Source organism: Staurois parvus, unplaced genomic scaffold (assembly GCF_062004578.1).
Source record: "Staurois parvus isolate SC_StPar_1 unplaced genomic scaffold, SC_StPar_1.0 ptg000025l, whole genome shotgun sequence".
In the NCBI taxonomy this organism is placed as follows: Eukaryota; Metazoa; Chordata; class Amphibia; order Anura; family Ranidae; genus Staurois; species Staurois parvus.
Window position 1 is genome coordinate 6,662,474 of NW_028317821.1, and position 22,065 is coordinate 6,684,538.

A 22,065-nucleotide genomic window follows, 5' to 3' on the forward strand; every position below is an offset into this window, starting at 1 on the left:
AGTATTTTCTAAGTCACTGACCTATAACAAGCATGTAGATCAGGAGTTCTAAATTCATTCTGATTTCCTTTATCTAAAATGTCAGGCAACTAACTTTTTTTCAGAAGGATACTAGCAATAGCAGCTTTTATATTTCTCTCAGTACAGGTATCCTGGACTATTGTGGAATAGTAATATTATGTAGGTTCCAGTGAATGAAAATTGTATTTTTAATATATTATCATAAGTCATATCATTTTTCTAATGAAGTAAGAGAGTATACTGTTTCTTACAGCTTCTTTCTTCTTCTTGCTTTCAGATTTGTGTGGTAATTGCTGCTGTTTTCGGCATTGTAATATATCGTGTTGTGACTGTCAGTACATTTGCTGCCTTTAAATGGGCCTTAATCAGGAATAATTCTCAGGTTGCTACCACAGGGACTGCAGTGTGTATCAACTTTTGCATCATTATGCTACTGAATGTGGTAAGATGCTATTTATAACTTTATAGTACTTGACTTGTCTGTGAGCTGAAACATGAGAGTTTCCTGGATGTGAAATGATGGCACCGAGTCTCATCCCAGCCTGGGAGCTTGCAGACAATCAATGCTTTTAAATAATTATGTGTTCTCATATTTAATTAGTTAATGACTATAATAAGTCAAATTACTCTAAACAATCGGAACATTCAAAAAATGAAAAGTCTATTTTTAGATACTAGTTTTTCTTTACATTTTTATTTTGTGGTCTTTACTGTTGATAAAGGTAAAAATAGCTATGCTATAACTTGAAGCTAAAATTTTCTTTTGAACCTATTTTGCAGCTCTATGAAAAAGTTGCACTCTTCCTCACTAACCTTGGTAAGTGTAATACCACATTTCATTGTTTTCTTCTACTCTTTTCTCTTCATATTTGTAGGATTATTCAAAAGCTTACTTTAGAAGCCCGAAAAACCACATTGTATGGTTCTCCATGCCAACTTCTTTTATTTTTTTTCTATTTCATAGTGAATGTGTCTTTTTTTCTTTCTCATAAAATGATCACCAATGATTGTTGGGTTGTGTGCCAGGTATATAGCACCATGACTATTACTGACAATAGAAAAGAGTTAGCAGTTTGTAGGGCAGTGTGTGGAGGTTATTAATTTGTAGGGCAGAATACAGGGGTAAGCAGTTTGTAGGGCAGATTATAGGGGTCAGCAGGGCAGAGGACAGGGGGTCAGCAGGGCAGATGACAGGGGTCAGCAGAACAGAGGACGGGTTAGTAGGACAAAGGGGCAGTGTCAATAGGGCAGTGGGTAAGATCAGCAAGGCAGAGGACAGGAGTCAGCAGAGGAAAGGACAAACACCTCCTCCTCTCCTCTTCTCCAAAACATATTGGGGAGATAATCTATAGTCCTCCACGATAGCTGGGAACAATGTAACTGATAAGAATAAAGCACAGGCAGAGATCACAGAAAGTTATCAGATGACAAGGTTTCTTGCAGGATAAACAGGTATTATTTGCATTTATCGAACAAATATAACAAAAGGCTTTTAACCACTTCAGGGGCAGTGCAGGAGCGGGTTGCCGTTCATAAACGGCGCCCGCTATTTTGGCCTCTGCGCTCTCCCTGGGTGCGTGCGGCACAGCAATACGGTGCCTGCTGTGTTCTCCGGACACAGTGGAACACTGATCGCTGTACGGGATCTCTGTGTTAGGTCCCGATCATGTGATCGCTGATTGGCCAATCAGTGATCACATGAATAGTAGTAAGCAAGATGTCACTTCTGACATCATTGCTTACTACCTGTGAAATCTGTGAATGATCACAGAAAACACATGGTACAAGGCTATTCACAACAGCATTGTACCATGTGACAAGCTGTGACCAATCACAGCTCGCACAGTATTTCTCAATGGCTGCAAGAATGCAGCCAGAGAGAAGGAGAAATGATTGCTTTTACAGCCTTTATGGGTAAAAAATGAAAAATAAAATCTTCATCATTCCCTACAAGTAGTACAGTGTCACTATGGTGACACTGTACTGCTAGGGTGACAGTATGTTAAAAAAAAAACCAAAAAAATAAATTAAAATTTAAAAATCATTTTTGAATAATTATAATTTTTGGTTATAAACTAATTTGGGTTATTTTTTTTTTTTACTAAAAAGATAACTTTATAAATTTTGGCCAAGATTTATGAAGACAAATTTTTGGATTTTTAATTTATATAGCAAAAAAATTAAAATCCCAGTGGTGAATAAATACCACCAAAATAAAGTGGTATCTGTCTCAAAAAAATGCTAAAAAATTCATATGGGTACAGTGTTGCATGACCGCGCAATTGTCATTCTTTTTTGATAGCGCTGAAAGCTGAAAATTGGCCTGGACAGGAAGGGGGTAAAAGTGTCCGGACTGGAAGTGGTTAATGGTATATTTAACAGACAAAAAGGGAGCAAATTAGAGAGATTCATCATTAGGGTCTACATACACTTTAATTTGGGGGGGGTTATCCTCACTGTTAGAAATAATATTTATACTCCTCTATTAATAAACGCAACCCTTTGGGCCCGTTCACGTGTAGTGGGGTTTTTGCCTCACTGGAAGAATAGCAGTCACCGCTAGGGCTCAATTGTTTTCTATGTGCCTTTTGGCACCATAATGCAGCCTGGAGGTGAGGTGCAGTCAGCTGCAATAAAAATGCAGACATTGCATTTTATTGCAGTGCATTGGACGGCATTGCATGTCATTGCGCAGCAGCGCAACACACTGCACTGCTGTGCAGTGACATGAATGAAGTGTCACTTTGTGCACCTCAACCAAGGCTGAGAGGCAAAAACAAGTAAAACGGGAACTGTGTGATGCACTAAAATGCGCAATACACCACTTCTTCATCACAGTTCACTGCAGCTGATACAAACAGCTGCTTGCACACTAAACTGTTCAGGTTTAGTGTTCAGGTAGTGTGAATGAGCCCTAAAACAATGAAAAACTTATATTTGGTGATCTCAGAAATTGGTGCGCTGGTACTTGGACTCAACATTAAATAAGTTGAGCACCTTTGGATCAGAACAGCACAGCACAGAACAGAGGATTACAAACAAGCACGATACATTTTATTGTATTTCTCTTTTCTAATTCTATGTTACAGCTACTTTATAATGCTTGTTTACAATGTATTCATGTTCACTTCCTAATACCTGATCAACCTACCTTATACCAATCATTCAATGTGCATACCCTCATAATACCTTCTTGTAAACAGATTTTGAATTTGAATAATTTCATATAAAATTTGAATTTTTTTAATCACTATGTCAATGAGGGACCTGCAGTGATATATAAATTGTCAACTGAAAATGACTGGTATAGTAAATCACTTCAGAACCAGACTAATATCCTGTAATGTAAGAAAACGCGCATGTCGTTTTTGCTCTTGTTTGTTTCTCAGTATTGAACATATAGTAGAAAACTCCTTAACCAAGTAGTTGCACATTAGTTTGTTGATTACATGAGAGTGAAAATGGTTAAAATCTACAGTTGTGCACATGTTTTTGCCCACAGAACAGCCACGTACTGAATCAGAATGGGAGAACAGCTTTACTTTGAAAATGTTTCTTTTTCAGTTTGTCAATCTGAACAGTTCGACCTTTTACATAGCATTCTTCCTTGGAAGGTAAGGCCATTCCTTGTAAGTTTTCCTTTTAAATGTAGAAGTCTGGAGAGCTCTAGAGAAGGTAGTGGTGTTGGGTTCTGGCATTTTACACATTGTACAAGTCCTTGCTTAAGATACTGAAAGTAATGCCCTGTATTTGTCCCAGATTATATGGATCAGAAACGTTAGCAAAAAACACATTAATCTGATTGAATACAATATAAAAATGTCTTACACACAATAATTATAACTGATTTTCTTCAATACATAGATTTATATTGTAAGTAAACCAAGCAGTGTTAGATTTTCATGCTACTGATGGCTATATAAATGATGCTAAAATGGATCAGATTTCAACATATTAAATGATTCTATGAGAGTGTGTACAGATTTAAAAGACTATTGCTAATAGGAGTGACAGTAATTGAGATCAAATTGCTTTAAGTCTTAATTCCTTATTGCATGTATGCGTTTTTTCACAGAGATGTGTTAGACTTTTATAGACATCTGAATACATTTCAATAAAGTATACATAATACATGTGTCTTCTTTGATTAAGTGGCCTAGCTAATAACAGTGTAGGTATAGTTTCATTTAGTGACTTTGGCTAATTTCAAATTGTTGGCTCTGTCTCTCATCTATATATATAATAAAAATGTGAAAGAATGCTGACCTACAATCAGCAAGCAGGACCTTTCAAACTTGTTTTCACTCTACAATAAAGTCTGGGTTCTATGTCGCACAGACTGGCAACATGCGTGCAAGCTGCATCATAACATTTAACCTCTTAACGCCGGTGCGTCCCGGCCCTTTAAAAGTTTCAGAAGCCAGGAGGCAGTGTGACCGTCGTGATTCACCGTCATAGTGGTCACATGATCCGAAAAGGTCCAGATCAAAAGGGGAGATTGGAACCTTTCCATGAGTCATGGACACATGTGCTGGGACCGCGCAGGAGCGCGCACTCTCAGCACATATGTATTTTCTAATTGCACGCAAATATGTGGCCGCTCAGCGTCAAGGCCCAGATGCTGAGAGGCCTCATATTTGCGTGCACTCGGCGTCAAGGGGTTAAAGTTGTTGTAAACCCTTACTTATGTCTAGTGAAGTGACTGCCTCAGGTGATACACAGAAATGAAAGCTTGAGGTGATTGTAGCCATATTAGTGCATTTGCGACAGGAACAATTGAGTACTGTCCGTGATACTTTTTTTATTTGCACTAACATACAATTTTGCGGACAAGCTTTTGGGGAATGTCCCCTTCTTCAGGTCTAAGCAGTACTCATCTTAATACTTAGTACTGCTTAGACCTGAAGAAGGGGACATTCCCCGAAAGCTTGTCCTCAAAATTGTATGTTAGTGCAAATAACAAAAGTATCACGGACAGTACTCAATTGTTCCTGACAAATGAAACAAATCCTCCAACAAAGGTTGTACCAGTCTATCTGTAGTCTTCTCCACACAGCACTCAGGAACGGAGCTGAGGCTGTCAGTCTGCTGGAGGTCCTTCCCCTGTCACCATTTTTTCTCTTGGTGTCAGGAAAACTTGTCAGAAGTGATTCATGCTGATAGCAGAGGAATGAAGCAGCAGACAGAACTGACACTTAGTACTCTTAATTGAGACAAGTACAAACTATAGAGAGATATGCTTTGTTCACATTTCATGTCTGAGGTTTACAACCACTTTAAACCCCCATGTTGTGTAGTTATACCTGTGTTTATAGGATCCCCAACTCAGGTCAGTAGATTGTTTGAAAAAAGGCCTGGATCCATTCCTAAATGTAGAAAATATAACTGTATACTAACATTTGTAGGTAATAACGACAGGTGTAGTTGATCAAGGGAATATCTTTTCTGATTGCCTCCTGGGGATCAGAAAGGATTTTTTTCCCCTGCTTGAGCAAACTGGACCATGCTTTCTTGGGCTTTTTGGCCTTCCTCTAGATCACCTGTGGGTATAGAATTGTGTATATGTTTTCTATTTGTCTTTTTTTCTGTTGGTTGAATTAGATGAACTTATGTCTTTTTTTCAACCTGACTACCTTTGTAACTACTATATGTCAGAGCACACTTCAACAGCAATAAATCAGCTTTGAGTAGGCTTACCTTGTGGCTATTTTACTCCTCTCTGTGGTAACACTATTAAAAAATCCTAACTTGTTTAAGGCAGCTGAAGATCTCTCATGAGAAGATGATGAACTATAAATCAAATTAAAACAAATAATAAATTGTCTTTCTTGTTAGTTGCGAAGTGATTTATCGGTTGACGTTTTCTCTGTCTGCTCACCTGCTAAATCTTAATATGAAGACATCTGCTAGATGATCATTTCCCCAACTAAAGTTTCCTATTATATAAGGGACAACAGGAGAGGATTTATGATTATAAGCACTTAGAGTTTATTTCAGAGTTGAGAGATAAATCAGTGCAGATAAATAGTGCATGGGCATCTTTATCTAAACCATTGTCATCTGTCATGTCCAGTTTTTCTTTGTAGGTATACTAAATTTACACAGTAACCTCCACCACATGTTTTAACAAAACAGACACTGTTCACAGTATCTGCTGTTGCAATTCTGACCTCGAAAAAATGTCTGTATATCTCCCGGCCATGTCCAGACTCCAGACAAGAATGTAACAGGTTTTTTGCTATGATGGCTCTTTAAAAAGGTGGAGCTCGTAATTTCTGTTTGGAGCATTCAGAGATTCCGCTTTATGATTTTTAAATGTTTTAACCACTTGTCGCCCAGCCACCGCATATAAACGGTTGCAGGGCGGCACTCGTAGGCAAAACCACGTTTTAAAACGTGGTTCTGCAAAACAGGTAGGGGGCGCACGTGAGGCGCGCGCCCGCCCTGCCTGTCCCGCGGGTGTCAGCAGCTGGTCTCAGTTGTCGGGTCACGGCCGGTTATTACCGGCCGTTTTCCCTTGATCAGCGGTGATCGCTGACACAGAGCAGGGCTGCATTGTTTACACACAGCCCTGCTCTGTGACAGTTCCCCGACAAGCTGAAGAGGGAGAGAAGAGTTTCTCTCCCCCGATCAGCTCCCCCCTCCCTCCCCCCGTCCAGTACACACCCCCGCCCCCTAGTAAAACACTCCCCTCACACAGTAAACACTAAATATGTTAACCCCTTCCTCCCCAGTGACATTAGTACAGTGTCAGTGGGGTTTTTTTTCACTGATCACTGTATTGGTGTCACTGGGGATGTCAGTGACCCAAGTCAGTTCCCCCCCAGTGTCAAAATGTCCGCCGCAGTCCCACCATAAGTCGCTGATCGCCGCTATATGTCGCTGATCGCCACCATTATTAGTATAAAAAAATTTTTAAATCCCAGTATCTTTCCCGCCATTTGTAAACGCTATAACTTTCACGTAAACCAATTAATTTACATGTATTGGGTTTTTTTTTTAGCAAAGACATGTCGCAGAATGCATTTTGGCAGAAATTTATGACTAAATTTGATTTTTGCATTTTTTTTTACTGGACATGTTTTATAGCAAAAGTCCAAAATATCGTTTTTTTTCCTCAAAATTGTCAGCCTTTTTTTTTTATAGCGCAAAAAATAAAAACCGCACAGGCGATCAAATACCACCGAAAGAAAGCTCAATTTGTGGGAAAAAAAGGATGTAAATTTCATTTATGTACCATATTGCATGACCGCGCAATTGTCCGTTAAACTAGCGCAGCGCTGTATAGCAGAAAAATGGTGTAAATTGCAGTATTTATACCATAGTTTGTAGACGCTATAACTTCCACACAAAGCAATCAATATACACTTATTGGGATTTTTTTTACCAAAAACATGCAGCAGAATACATTTTGGCCTAAATATATAACCAACTTTGAATTTACTATATATTTTTTATAGCTGAAAGTAAAAAATATTGTTTTTCTTCAAAATTTTTGGCATTTTTTTGTTTATGGCGTGAAAAATAAAAAGCGCACAGGGGATCAAATTACACCGAAAGAAAGCTCTATTTGTGTGAAAAAAAGGACGTAAATTTCGTTTGGGTGCAGCATTGCATGACCGCGCAATTATCAGTTGAATTAGTGCAGCGCCGAGTAGCAAAAAGAGGCCTGGTCATTAAGGGGGGTAAATCCTCTGGAGCTCAAGTGGTTAATGAAGTGAAAAGAAAAATGGTGCAGGTAAGATTTACAAACTGCCAGCCATCTCCTTCCTTTCAATGGTGAAGGAAGGATGATTGGTACAGGTACACTTCCACCTGTTATTCTCATCAGTTTTTGAAAGTTATTGGTAAAGTACAACCAACTGAGACTTACAGGTGATATCATGATTCTTGCAGCCATCTTCTTGAATCTCAGTAGCTCCAGTTGGAAATCTTCCCAAGGGAATTCTTAGCTCTCCCCCTCACTAAAATCATTACAAAGCGAAGAAGCACTGAAAACTGAAAAATGGCTTGGAAAAGAATGGGTTGTAAAATGCTGGTAATAAAGTTGTTGTAAAGGCTCAAGATTTTTTACCTTCATGCAATCTTTATGTGCAACAGCCCCCTATTACTTTGCTGAGCCCCATCACGATACGGTGATGTGCAGGAGAGCCTCTGCTCATCAGGGACTCTCCCTACTCATTGGCTGAGAGATTGGCTCCCACTGCTGTCAATCACAGGCAGTATGCCAATGAGGAGAAAGAGGGGCCAAACCACAGCTTGGTGTGTGAATGGACACGGATAGCAGTGTCTCAGGAGCAAGCCTGTTTCAGTGCTCCCATAGTAGGCTGCTTGCTCTGAGAGCACTAGGTGGGAGGGATGAGCCATTAGCACTGGCGAGGGATCTAAGAAGAGGAGGTTCAGGGCTGCTCTGTGAAAACCACTGCACAGAGCAGGTAAGTATGACATGTTTGTTATTTTTATTATTTTTTTATTGCCTTTAATTGAAGTGACAATAAACTCAACTTTTTTGTTCATCATGTCATTCCAAAATATTAAGTATACCACTGCTCTGGTTTTTTTTGGTTTTGTTTTGTTAAAAAGCCTCTCACCATTGTTTTCAGGCTATTTCTTGGCCTGTGCTCACTCCCTATCCTCCACTGATGCACCTCATTGCTACTAATGTAGAGTGTGAGCAGTGCTGTTGTTTCTGGTCACATGCTCCTCTCTATGTGTACTACAATTCTAAAAGAGCTAAATGTGTCTGCTGGTAGATGTGTAGTTCATCTCAGGGGTGAGCAGGAAAGGTTGGCTACATTCACATACAAAAGGGGGGCATGGAGAGCAACCGTAGCCACCATAGAACAGGAAGTCTGAGAGCATCAGAAAAAGTGTGCATTTGAGAGATGAAACAAAAGAAAGGAGATAGATGCATTTCATTTATTTTATTTAATAAAAAATGGGAGTTTAGTGTCCGTTTAAGTAGAGTCTACCTGGTCTTTAATTCAGCACAGTGGTTGAATCACTAGCAGAGTAGGTTTAATCTGATATAGCAGAGTCACTGGTCCTCAGAAACATTACTCTCATGACTGTCCTTGGTAGTTTCAATGGTAAACGAGAGCTCCAGCTGTCAACTGCTGCAGTTTTTTGTTGTCCTTTGGAGGGTGTGCCACAATTTCAATGTCACCAAATCAATGGGCAGAGGGGTGGATGGTAGGTGAACTGGAGAGCATTTGATTATGCTCAGCTGACACACCTTTAATGCCAACTATCCTAAATGTATATATATTTCAATCTGTCAAGGTTTCACAATCTAACAACCAGCAAAAATAAAATGGTGTTTTATAAGATGCCAAATACAATATAGCTTTTATGAATATTTTTTAGGAGGTCTAATGTCTTGTTAGCTTCCTGGACCGTGTCAATTACTCTGTAAATGATTCTAATTATACATACAAGTGGCCACATTTTATGAAGCTAACTGCATTATGGCAGGAATTGGGGATTATGAATTAAAGTTGGCTTTCGAAACTCAGTTTTACGTAAAAAAGTTGACTCACAGAACGTATTGCTTAAACTGCTTATAAACTGCTTATGACAGGGCACTTTATGACAAGGCCTCATCAGCGGGACTGTGGTCTGTCAAATGTGTCACCTTCTCTGAATACTCAAACTAACCATGAGATTTAAATATTGACCATCCAATTCAGGAGAAAATGAGGACTGCATATTTTTATATACTATACCATTCCCCCACTGTAATACGTATGTACAGATAATGGGCACATATGCACACATGCATGTATTATTAATATTATTGGTATTATTATTATTAATAATATTGATAATAATAATAATATTTAAGGATGTATTGGGTAACAACCAGTAAGCTTCCTTTAAACTGGCTAATTGCACAGAACAGTCAAGTACATCTCATAGCAAGCTAAAACCTTTAAATTGGAACTGAACTCGAAAAAGTGAAGATTTGCTATGTTATAGGGAAACTTTAGAAATGTAAACTGTGCCTAAGCAGTATCCTCAAGAATTTCACTTATGTCTGTAATTCTTCCTCAAATATAGCAGTGCACCTCCTAGTATATGAGGGTGCCTAGGTGCACTCTTGTGGCTGCAGCCTAGCTGTATCATTGTAGTGAGAGATCTAAGGCACTGCTGTCTCCTACTGCTGGTCTCAGGAGAATTGAAGTAAGATGTGGAGATGTCGCTACTGTGCTGCTCACCAAAATGGCCACCCCTATACAGGCACAGTGCGGAACAAGGCCTGGTTCAGTAATGGGGAAAAGATCAGCTGCAGAGAGATCATAAGCAATGCTAGTGATGCTGGTGACAAGTCCTTTGGCCTCTGCCAGCCTATTTTTTGGACACAACTTCCAGAGTTCAATCCTCTTTAGGTTCTCAAGAAACCTATCTATCAACATATCTATGAATATATGGGTTGATTTGTGCTTGTAGTTAAATTTACTGGTGCTTAGCATATCTTTACATTCATAAGAATATAATTAGACATGCATGTATGTATGATGATCATTACAGAACCACTAGTTTTAAATAGACAATTCTTAGGATGTTTTACAATTAAGGGCTCTGGGAAGCTACCCAGATATCCTGCATCATATGTCACCCCTACAGGTAATGTTTGTCAAACTGGTGGCCCTCCAGCTGTTGCCAAACTACAAGTTCCATGAGGCATTGCAAGATTGACAGTTACAAGCATGACTCCCAAAGGCAGAGGCATGATGGGACTTGTAGTTTTGCAACAGCTGGAGGGCCGCCAGTTTGACACCCCTGGTTTAGCACATTTAATATGTTGCTTGGAAAGATCATTTTCATTTCATAAATTGATATGTTCATTTTAATAGTTCCATAGAATAAACCTGTATGTCACTATTCAATTATGCATGTACAATTTTTTCCCTAAAGGTTTACTGGAAGACCAGGTTCTTATTTAAGGCTTATCAACAGATGGAGGCTGGAAGAGGTTAGTGTTTTCACTAAGCTGAGTCTTTATGTTGGGAGTTTAGTGGATGAAATTCAGCATAGCTCAAATACTCATGATTTGTGAAAACAATTTAAATAAGTTATGCAAATGATATACTTTTTTCCTATGTATCTGTAGTGTCACCCCAGTGGATGCCTTATTGACTTATGCATGCAGATGGGCATAATTATGGTACTGAAGCAAACCTGGAATAACTTTATGGAACTTGGCTACCCGTAAGTAACTGTAAAGAAGTTACAGCTGTATACCAATAAAAGATAGTGAACTGCAGTACATTGACCTATAAGAACCAGATAATTCTTTACTCTAGTGAGATGTGCCTCAGGGTTTCTGGTTGGTTTTTATTTGTTACTGTATGTTTTATTGCCTTACCAAATATTATAATAATATTTTTTATTTTGGTGATAATCTAGATTGATTCAGAATTGGTGGACTCGAAGAAGATTAAGACAGGAGCATGGTGCTCATGGGAAAGCTAGCTTTCCACAGTGGGAGAAAGACTATAACTTGCAGCCCATCAATGCATATGGATTATTTGAAGAATACCTTGAAATGAGTAAGTTATGTTATTTTTCTTCCCTTGATGTGGTGGTCTCATGTTGCAACTCATTAAACAATTGCAAGCCAACATTTAATAAGGTACAATACAAAGAGAGACTTGTATTCATACTACGGTAAAATGTTTTGGTTATCGTTTTTGGTCATAATCTAAATACTGTTTGTAGCTCCACACTTCAGACTTTACAGGATCTGTGGGGACACTCTGGGAAGAACTGGAGTTTACTGACATCTTCATAGGAACCAGTTTATAATATGTACACAAAATGGGGAACATTCTTAAAGTAGTTGTAAAGGCTCAAGGTTTTATTTAACCTTCTGTATGCAGTGCCCTCCCCCCCCCCCAATCTTTACCTGAACCCTTTTCTCAACAAAAGTGGAGTTACTCTTTAAGCAGATCAAAGTGATTGTAAAGGTACAAATGAATAAAAAAATAACATACAGGCTCTGTGCAGAGGTTTGCACAGAGCAGCCCCAACCCTCCTCTTCTCAGGTCCCCTGTTGGTGCTCCTGGCTCCTCCCCCCTGCTGAGTGCCCCCAGAGCAAGCCCCGTGCTCGCTCCCAAGTGGGCCCTGTATGTCCGTAAGACACATAGAGCTTGGCTCTGCCCCCCAACAAACATGTCGTACATACCTACTCTGTGCAGTGGTTTTGCAAAGAGAAGACCCAATCCTCCTTTTCTCAGGTCTTCTGCCGGTGCTCCTAGCCCCTCCACCCTGTCGAGTGCCCCCAGAGGAAGACACTTGCTCTGGGGACACTCGTGCAGGCTCCCTGCAGAGCCGGCCCTATATGTACAGAAGACACAAAGAGCACTGCTCGGCCCTGCCCTCCACTAAGTCCTTACTGACAGTGATTGACAGCAGTGATTGACAATGGCTCCCGCTGCTGTGTCTGAGCCAATAAGGTGAGAGAGACCCGGGAGAGCTGATGCTCTCATGAACATTGCTGGTTTGAGATTGGGTTCAGGTAAGTATTAGGGGGGCTGAGGGGGAGCTGCACACTGAAGGTTTCTTACCTTCACAAATAGAATGCATGAAGGTAAAAAACCCTTCAGCCTTCAGAACCACTTTAACTCTCTCTATCTGTCCTGTTTACCATAGTCAATGAGCGTTTAAGAGAAAGTGAAAAAAATTCTAATCTTTGGATTATCCCCAAAACAGGAAAAGAGGGGAAATCTTCTAATGCATGCACTAGTTCTAGTGACCCTGGTGGCAAACAGTAATTCCCTCCTTTGGAGGGATTTCCTCTCACTGCTTTGGCTATTGGGCAGGAAGTGAAGGGAAATCCCCCCAATGGGACACAGATGGGACACCCTCCATATTTTAATTAAAAAAAATTTACTTTAATAGAGACCCATGTATGTAGCCACATCTTCCCTATTAAACACATTTGTGTCCAGTTGTTAATGGAAAAATTGTGAGGATTAAAATGTAGAAAATGTTACCGGTATACACTGCAGTCTGCAGTCAATAATAACAAATCTAATTACTTACTGGGGAGCTATCAGCAAATACAGTTTTTTTTAAAAGATTAACTTAAATCCTTGGCTGGCACCACCTTACCAACATAAGTGCCCACTACTTGTTTAGTAAATCAGCTCTTTGGTCTGTAATTTTAAACACTTGTAATGACCCAAATATTTAATAAGCTAAAATGACTTCACTTTCACCACAGAAATTATTTTTTTTGCCACTGCAACATGAAAGTTTACACATATACAGTACATCTTATATTTATTATATAAGAATACAGGAAGTAAAATACAGTTTTTTTTCTCCCTTTTTTCAGCCTGATGTAGAGATTAGATATTTTAAATAATAACATAGAAGGTTCAATAGTTTGGGAGGGATGAGTGATACATAATGGTGCTGTACTTGCTCTTACCTTGAAAGTAAAAGAAATAAAGAATAAGTGCGGGTACTGAACTTCTAGATGATGGCTGCTGCATTGGAAGAGTTCTGTAAAAATGGCAGCAGTGGAAGGGTTTTTAAAAACACATGCAACACATCCAATGTTTACTTTGACCCCAAAGACCGGAGGACTGACTGAGATTAACTGTACTAGGCAGGAGATGATATCACCACTAGTGGGAGGAAATGAAAACAAACCCAGAAATGATTGGCTCAGCCTCCTCCTCCTCTCTGCATGTCCCTGCTAGCATTTGTCAAACTCATCATTAAGTCAGAAAACTACAAAGTTAAATCCAAACTCTATTGAAGTCCATGGGGGGGGTGCATCTTGAAAAACAGCTATGCCCACTCAGGCCAGTAGGCAAGTGGTTGTGAAACAAAAGGATAAGGAAGCTGGGCAAGGGCATGAGGGACATGTACCTGTAGCACTACCCCCTTAGGAGTTGCTAGAAGATTTGGGTTCCCCTATAGTCCTGCATAGCTGGGCAACATGCATCTCCATACAGACTTCCATCCAGAGTCAGAGGTCAGTCCTTGAACTTTGGTTTTGTTTTTATTTAGGGGATTTGAACTGGGATAGGGTTAGGGGTATACAGGATGCGCAAGGGACCTGATGAACTGAGGACAACTTCCTGGAACTATTTACAAGCCTTCACTGCAACACAGTCTCTTTAGGAGAGCTAGCCAGCGTCTCTTTAATGTACCACCCCAGACCCTAGATGAACTCCTCTTCTTCACCCAGCAATCTGGAGGTATCCCTGAACAGGGGATCTGGTGCCTGTTACTTTAAAAGTGGACAGTGCCAAATAGGCAGAAAATCTGGTTTCCCATCAGAGTGCTCCTTCCCCTATTCGCCCAGTGGGTGCGGGGGTACTTATTCAGATTCTCTCCTGTACCGCTGGTGGATTGTTTTCATCCAGTACCGGGAAAACATGGGACACGTCCACCTCGTATGGAGGACGTCTCCCCTAGCAGAGCATCCCTGGAAACAGGTACCAGAGGCTGATGGGTGAAGATGTGCCAGGTGGGATGGGACAGGGTACCACCTCGTAACCATTTTGAAGACCAATTCAATAGTGAGAATGTTAATAGAACAGGAAGTCAAGGTAGTCTAGATTTGAAACCAGCAACCCCTATCTTTTGTACTGCTAAGATCCCTTTCCCACCTGGAAATGTAAGTGTGATTGTTAGGAGTTTGAAGATTGTTCACTTGTGAGTAGAGGATCGATATGAGTTTGGGGGAGAAGGGTGTCCAATGACAAATGTGTTCAAATATAGACAGTTGAGTCGTCGGGTCTTTATCAACGAGCACCGAGGTCAACCAATGTTTGATTTGGAGGAATCGGAAGAGTTCAGTGTGAGGAATTTGGTATTTGTCCCCTAATTCTGCCCAGGTGTAGGCAGAGCGACCAGTGAGAAACGAGTTGACACAATGAAAATTATGGGAAATCCACCAGTAGAAATCACTAGGGGACTCAAGGCCTGGAGAGAACATAGGGTAACCTAAAAGGGGGAGGAGGGGTAGATGGGGGGAGAGTAAACTACTAGAATATTTGGTAGAGTCCCACACTTGCAGCGAGTTGGACATTAGAGGGCTAATGGTTGTCAGCCTTAATTTTGGGGGAAGCCACAGAAGAGAACGGGGGGAGACTGGAGAACAAGAGAGCGCTTCCAAAGCAGGGGCGGACTGACAACTCATGGGGCCCCCAGGCAATAGGGGATCATGGGGCCCCTGTGTCCTTGCCCAAACTCAAAAAAGCCTATGAAAAAGGTACCAGGGCATCTTATGGGGCCCCCTACTGACCCCAGGCCCCCGGGAAGTGCCAAAGTTTCCAAATGGTCAGTCCGCCCCTGTTCCAAAGTGACCCATGTGGGGGCTTGTTGTGCAGCATATAGAGAGGTCAGGGATGCGAAGAATTGGAAGAATTGGGAACCCCCAAGCCCCCTTGCTTCCTATGAATGGTGACCCAAGGTCTTTTGTTAGACCAGATAAATCTCAAAACATGATTTTAAAATGACTTGAGGGCATAAGTGGGGAAAGGGAGGGTTCGGAATAGAAATAAAAGCTTGGGAAGGATGGTCATTTTTACAGCATTAATTTTGCCAATCAAGGAAAGGTGGTGGCGAGACCAAGATGTAAGTAAAGCTTAGAGGGAGTGAAATGTTGGGATATAGTTATCCTCATAGAGGGTTTGATAGGATTTGGTAAGGTGGATCCCTAAGTAATCTAAGTTAGTACTAGACCAAGCGAAATTAGAATTTTGTTTCAATAGGAAGATCTCCGCCTCAGGGAGGGAGATATTAACATCCATTGATTTGTCTTCATTTACTACCAGGCCAGAAATATTAGAGAAGCGGGAAAGGATAGAAAAAAGGACAGGAAGCGCAGTGTGAGGCTGAGTCAGGGTCAAGAGCATATCGTCTGCAAATGCGCTAACCTTAAATCCTTAAATGATTATTGGGCAAGCGTAACTCCTTTGATATCTGAGTTGGATCTGATAGGGTGTAATAAGGGTTCTAGAGCTAGGATGAAGAGTATGGGGGACAACGAACAACCTTCACGGGTACCCCTGTGGACTGGGAATGAAGGGGATTGTTGAGAAAGGTAACAAACCGTGGCGGAGGGCCTATGGCATAGGGCTCTCAGCCAGGACATAAAGAGGCTGGGAATCCCCATTTATTCAGAGCATAATGCATTTACTCCCAGGATAGAGAACTGAATGCCCTCTGAATATCCAGGCCAAGAACTATACCAGGGGTTCGATTGTGATGCAACAAATGGATAAGGTGGATCACTTTGCAAGTGTTATCGGGAGCCTGTCTAAAGGGGACAAAGCCCACCTGATCTTTATGGATAAGGTGGTGCAAGAAGGAATTTATCCTGGAAACCTTTCTATGTGATTTCAAGGGCAACATTAGAATACCCCAATTTGTTAAATTACATTCTTGGGAGATACTGTGTGTGGTGTTACAGAAACATAGAATTCTTATAGACAGCATCAGCTACACCGTATTCTGGCATCACATATTACTATTTGTAATACGTTTTCTTAATTTTACATTGTTACAGAGTGTACAAAATACTTCCAAACCACAACTTTACATTCCAAAGGCAAGCCAGAAATATTTTACAGTTGATCTGCAGTATGTAAGCAACTTTATTAGACTGCAATGAAAGATAGAAAAACATAACAGGTTTTATTTAAGAAATAAAAATCAGTGTGTAATATTTCACAGACAATAGCCAGAGATATTGTATAGTCATTGCATAGTATGTAAGCAACTTTATTAGGCTACAATTTAAGATGGAGAGACAGCGCAGGTTTTAATATGAAGTAAAGAGAGTATATACTTGCAGAGACAATAGAAATAAATATCGTTCATTTGAAGGAGAGTATGTAAGCAGTCTGTAGGTGGGTGCAGTTGACTTGCCTGCCACTGGATGGCTCTTTTTCAAGTACAGTATGGTAAAGTGAAGTGTGTAATTGGGTGTTAAGACCAGTTTTAGAAAATTTCCATCTTAGAGATGTCATGGGATAGTGAGTGCCCTATAAATGCCAGTATGGGAGGGGCTGAGTTAAGTTGAGGCCTGGGAGCCAAACACAACACTGTTGGGATGCAAACAGCTACTGTCCTAAGAGGCCCTTTGCAGGGCTAAAGTCCCAAGCAAGGTGGTACAGATCTCAGTAGGACAAGCTATAGCCACCCTCTCTCCCCTGACCTACTGCGGACCCTGTAGCAGAGTGTATAAGGCCTTGAAGGCCAGACCAGAGTCCTCTAATGTGAGTACTGGTGATTTGGGAGAAACTGGTATACTAATGAGGGCATGTTGATCTTACTTGGTGAAGGAAGCTGCATGCTGAGGACATATTATACATGAAGGAAGTGATCTAAGCTCTGTGGTACTCCCAAGGAGAGGCGGTGCAAAGGGAATATGGATTACGAATTGTGTGCTTGTGGTCTGCTGAGAAATGACAGCTACAGAATATCTACTCTTGTGTGTGGTACTGTGTCAAAGAATTCTGAAAGTATGTCAAATGTGAGGTCATACATCGCTGTAACGTCACTTTGTGACGTTACAGTACGGTACGGAAAATGCATTTTATGTGTGGATATTCCTTTATTCGTAAATAGTAAGGCCTATGGCCAGGACTATGATACTATATGGGTTCCATCAACAACAGGTGTGTCGTTGTCTTATCCAAAGTGAGGAAATCCCAGGCCTATCACTTGAACTAGTGTCTCCACTGGAAGATTTTCCCTCTATTATTTTTCTAGTGACAAACCAAATTTTGGGATTTTCATTCACTTCCACTAGCAATGATAATGGTAAACAGGACAATTAGAGAGAGTGAATCTCCCTAAGTGGAGAGGAAAGGCACAGACAGCAATAAAACCTGAAAAATGCTATAATATCTCTCCATTCTATCCAAAACTAACAAAATATATTTAGTTATACTTTAAAGCATAAGTAAAAATTCAAACAGTATTTTCTCAAACTCCCTATCCCCCAGCTTCTACCACTCTATGGCCTGACAGCTCACGCCATCTACCCCCTTCTTGGCCAGGAGGACTACATCTGGAGTTACAGCTGATAGATCCCCTTGGAAGCACCACTCAACACCACACCTGCAACCACACCTTTCACCACCACTGTGCAAGTATCCCCCTCATTACCACTATGCCAGGCCTCTACCTCCTCTTCTCACCACCATGCTTGAAATTCCCCAACACCACTCAGTAATAGACCCTAAACCTGACCCTATCTAACCCTGGTAGCCATTGTGTGTAGTAATCATATGACACAAAGGAATTAAAGTGCATGCCCAGCCAAAACCTTTTTTCTAATTTTGAATAGCACACAGCACGGTTAGAACCCCTGATGGGTTTTTACTGCTATAGTCCTCCGTTATGGAGATTTCCCCTCACTTCCAGTCCTGCTGACATTTTAACATACAGGAAGTATGCAGAACTCTCCATTAGCAACACAGATAAAAATTAAAATGCTTTCTTTAGCAGAGAAGGGGAAGGTGAGAACCTCAGATTTTTATTCCTATTTCTCTGTTACAGATTTTCCCTCATTACCTGTTTGTTGAAACTGTTGTCACTATGGCAGAATGCGGAGAACATTTCTCTTACAAAGCCCTAGATAACTGTGAAAATCATTTATACAAAAATCACCAGTGCCAAAACCGTGAAATTATATGCTAAATAAATAAATAAATGCTGCTGCTCATTAGTGTAAACACCAAAAAATATATAAAACATCAAAACAGTGCAAATATATAATAAAAATTAATAAATATACACTGCAGTGAAAAATTAAATAAATAATAATTAATACAAAATATAAAAAATAAAAATTAATAAGTCCCACTCCAAATCAATAAAGTGAAAAATAAAATATATTCATGAAAGTCCTTTTCCAAAAAACTTTTGACCCATGTTTCCACCGAAATAGTGCTAGATACCACACTGCACTCACCAGATATTGGTGAAAAAAATGCCTTTTAGGGTTTTTTTGGGATCATTGACCCAGTCAATATGCCTCCAATCATCAGATATTTTTGGATCTCCCCTAATCCAGACAGGAATATAGCCAGCCTCCAACCTCCAGGATCACCAGACACCACTCTCCAAGAAACAGTTTTGAATACAAGTCTGCAAGGAAGCACAAAAAAAGGGTACGGTAGGGAACAGATCCACCAAATCCCAAATCATCAGAGTGACACACAAACAGCCTATGAGTCAGAAGACCCTCTTGGTCTTCTGACTCATAGGCTGTTTGTGTGTCACTCTAATGATTTGGGATTTGGTGGATCTGTTCCCTACTGTACTGTCAAGGTCCTACCTTTTCCCAGAGGTTATGTTACTCCATGTGCTGGCATCCATCTTGGATTTCTGCTGAGCATGGTGGGAATCTTTTATGCCTTCAGGTCTCTGAGGTCCATCCCCCAGAGGGGTGTGGCTGAGTACATATAAGCCTGTGATCCGCACATGCTCTTTGCACTTGTGTCTTGGTCTTGCTACAGCTCTGTGTATACGCTCGTGACTCTTCTGGTATCTGACTCGGCTTGTGACTAAGACCATTCTCTGTGTTTTCCTTCGATCTGACCTTCCGTTGCTGAACCCGGCCCGTAACCTGTGATTCTCTGTCTACTGTTCTGTACTGTTTTGTCCCGTTGTTGTCGACCCGGCTTACCTGACTACGCTATTGTCATTCTCACCAGCTACACGCCATTGGCGGCGGCCATTACCACAGCCGGGGTGTCTCGGGGGCCGCGACCTGGTTCCTGGCTGCGTCAAGTCCATCCCCACCATCAGGGGCACTGGTGAAGGGCAGCCTGGGACTTAGACTCCGCGCCCTGAGGGACTTCGGTCTGTTGGTGGTGGTTGTCGTCAGCCAGTGCGTTACCCTGCCACTAGGCCTACCTGTCCGTTCCACAGCCCTGCCCTGACATTACACAAGTGCCATGAATCCTGACGGTGCAGGTACGCCTTCGCTTCCAATGTTGGTCGCCAGACTGGATCAACAGGATCTCCTGTTGGATCAGTTCGCTCAGGCGTTGCAAACTCTGCTTGCACACACCGCGCACCTTACTCCTGGTGTTATTAGGCCGGTTGTCACTCCGGTGGTCGCTCCCGCTGCTGTTCCGCTTGTTGCGCCTACCGCCGCGGCTGCTGCAGCACCCGCGGCGCCCAGAGGTATGACTGGTTCAGAATCTCTTCCACAGCGCTTTGGGGGTGAGCCGAGTCAGTGCCGTGGGTTCCTCAACCAGGTGGGGATTTACTTTGAATTAATACCCCACGCTTTTCCGACTGAGAGGTCAAAGGTGGGTTTCCTAATATCGCTACTCTCAGACAAGGCCTTGGCCTGGGCGAATCCCTTATGGGAGAGGAATGACCCAGTGATTCACGAGTTTTCCGGTTTTGTCGATGCCTTCCGTAGGGAAGGCCTCGGCTGCCAAGCTGCTCATGTCTATGCATCAGGGTTCACGGACCGTTGCCGAGTACGCCATAGAGTTTCGTACCCTGGCAGCAGAGGTGGGTTGGAACAATGAGGCTCTGGTGGCTGCGTTTTCTCAGGGTCTTTCTGATGCATTGAAGGACGAGATCGCAGCCAAGGAATTGCCTGTGGAGCTGGAAGCACTAATTTCCTTCCTGATCCTGATTGATACCAGGCTCAGGGAGAGGCCTTCACTCAAGGAATGCCTGCGGAGGCCTTCCAATCGACTGGCACCTGCGTTTTCTGTCCCACCCGTTCCTCCCTCTCCTCCCACGTCTCCTGGGGATAGATTGTCTGGTGGTGAGCCCATGCAGCTGGGGTTTGCTCGCCTTTCCGAGGGAGAGCGGGCCGCTCAGCGTCGGGAGGGTCGCTGCCTGTACTGTGGTCTTGGTGGGCACTTTCGGCAGTCCTGTCCGTTCCGTCCGGGAAACGCTCGCACCTGAGATCCTGTCGGGGACAGATCTTGGGTGGAGTCTCCTCGTCCCCGGCGTTCCGCAGAGATAAGCCACTGATCACCGTTGTCCTCTCTTGGGCGGAGGGCTCGGCGACGGCCCAGGCGTTGGTAGATTCTGGGGCCGGCGGGTTGTTTATGGACAGCTCGTTTGCTGCCCAGCACTCCATTCCCCTGCAGGCTCGAGTTACCCCATTGGTTCTCGAGGTGATAGATGGTAGGCCCCTGCAACCACCGCAGGTTACCCACGAGACTATGCCAGTTGAAGTAGCTATTGGGGCTGTTCACAGGGAGTTGGCCTGTTTCCAGGTGATTTCTTCTCCGCACTATTCGGTGGTTTTGGGGTATCCCTGGCTCCAGATGCACAATCCAACCTTCAATTGGCAAACAGCCGAGATTCTCTCGTGGTCTCCACAGTGTGGGGCCGGGTGCATCCGTGGGCCGGTTAAGGTGTTGTGTGCCTCCTCGGACTCTGCGTTGCCTACTCATTATGGGGAGTACCAGGACGTGTTTGATAAGGTACGCGCTGGTGCCTTACCTGCTCATCGTCCTTACGACTGCGCCATATCCTTGCTACCCGGTGCCACTCCTCCGCGTGGCAGGGTGTATCCTCTCTCGGTTGCGAAGAATAAGGCCATGGAGGAGTACGTTGCGGATGCGCTTTCCCGGGGGCACATTCGTAAGTCTACTTCCCCAGCAGGAGCGGGCTTTTTCTTTGTAAAGAAGAAGGGTGGTGAATTGAGGCCTTGCATTGATTATAGGGGTCTCAATCGAATCACCACTAAGAATGCCTACCCGATTCCCTTGATTACTGAGTTGTTCGACCGCCTTAAGGGGCCAACAGTCTTTACCAAACTTGACCTTAGGGCGGCGTACAACCTCGTACGGATCAAACAGGGGGATGAGTGGAAGACCGCGTTTAACACCAGAACCGGTCACTACGAATACCTGGTGATGCCCTTCGGGTTGTGTAACGCCCCCGCAGTTTTTCAGGAATTCATAAATGATGTCCTTCGTGACTTGTTGCAGCAGTGCGTGGTAGTTTACTTGGATGACATCCTGGTTTACTCTGCCTCCATGGAGTCCCATATCCAGGATGTCAAGCAGGTGCTGCAACGATTAC

The 22,065-nt window shown here is 42.3% G+C and overlaps 1 protein-coding gene across 5 annotated transcripts in view; it reads left to right on the forward strand.

Moving 5' to 3' along the window:
* ANO4 (anoctamin 4) overlaps positions 1-22,065 on the forward strand; it is a 273,092-nt gene that overhangs the window by 221,926 nt on the left and 29,101 nt on the right. For all 5 annotated transcript variants that reach the window (XM_089694243.1, XM_089694247.1, XM_089694275.1 and 2 more), the window contains 6 exons: positions 299-463; positions 802-838; positions 3,524-3,635; positions 10,939-10,996; positions 11,135-11,232; positions 11,431-11,573. In XM_089694243.1, coding sequence (XP_089550369.1) covers positions 299-463; positions 802-838; positions 3,524-3,635; positions 10,939-10,996; positions 11,135-11,232; positions 11,431-11,573 — 613 coding nt within the window. The remainder of the gene's footprint in view (positions 1-298; positions 464-801; positions 839-3,523; positions 3,636-10,938; positions 10,997-11,134; positions 11,233-11,430; positions 11,574-22,065) is intronic.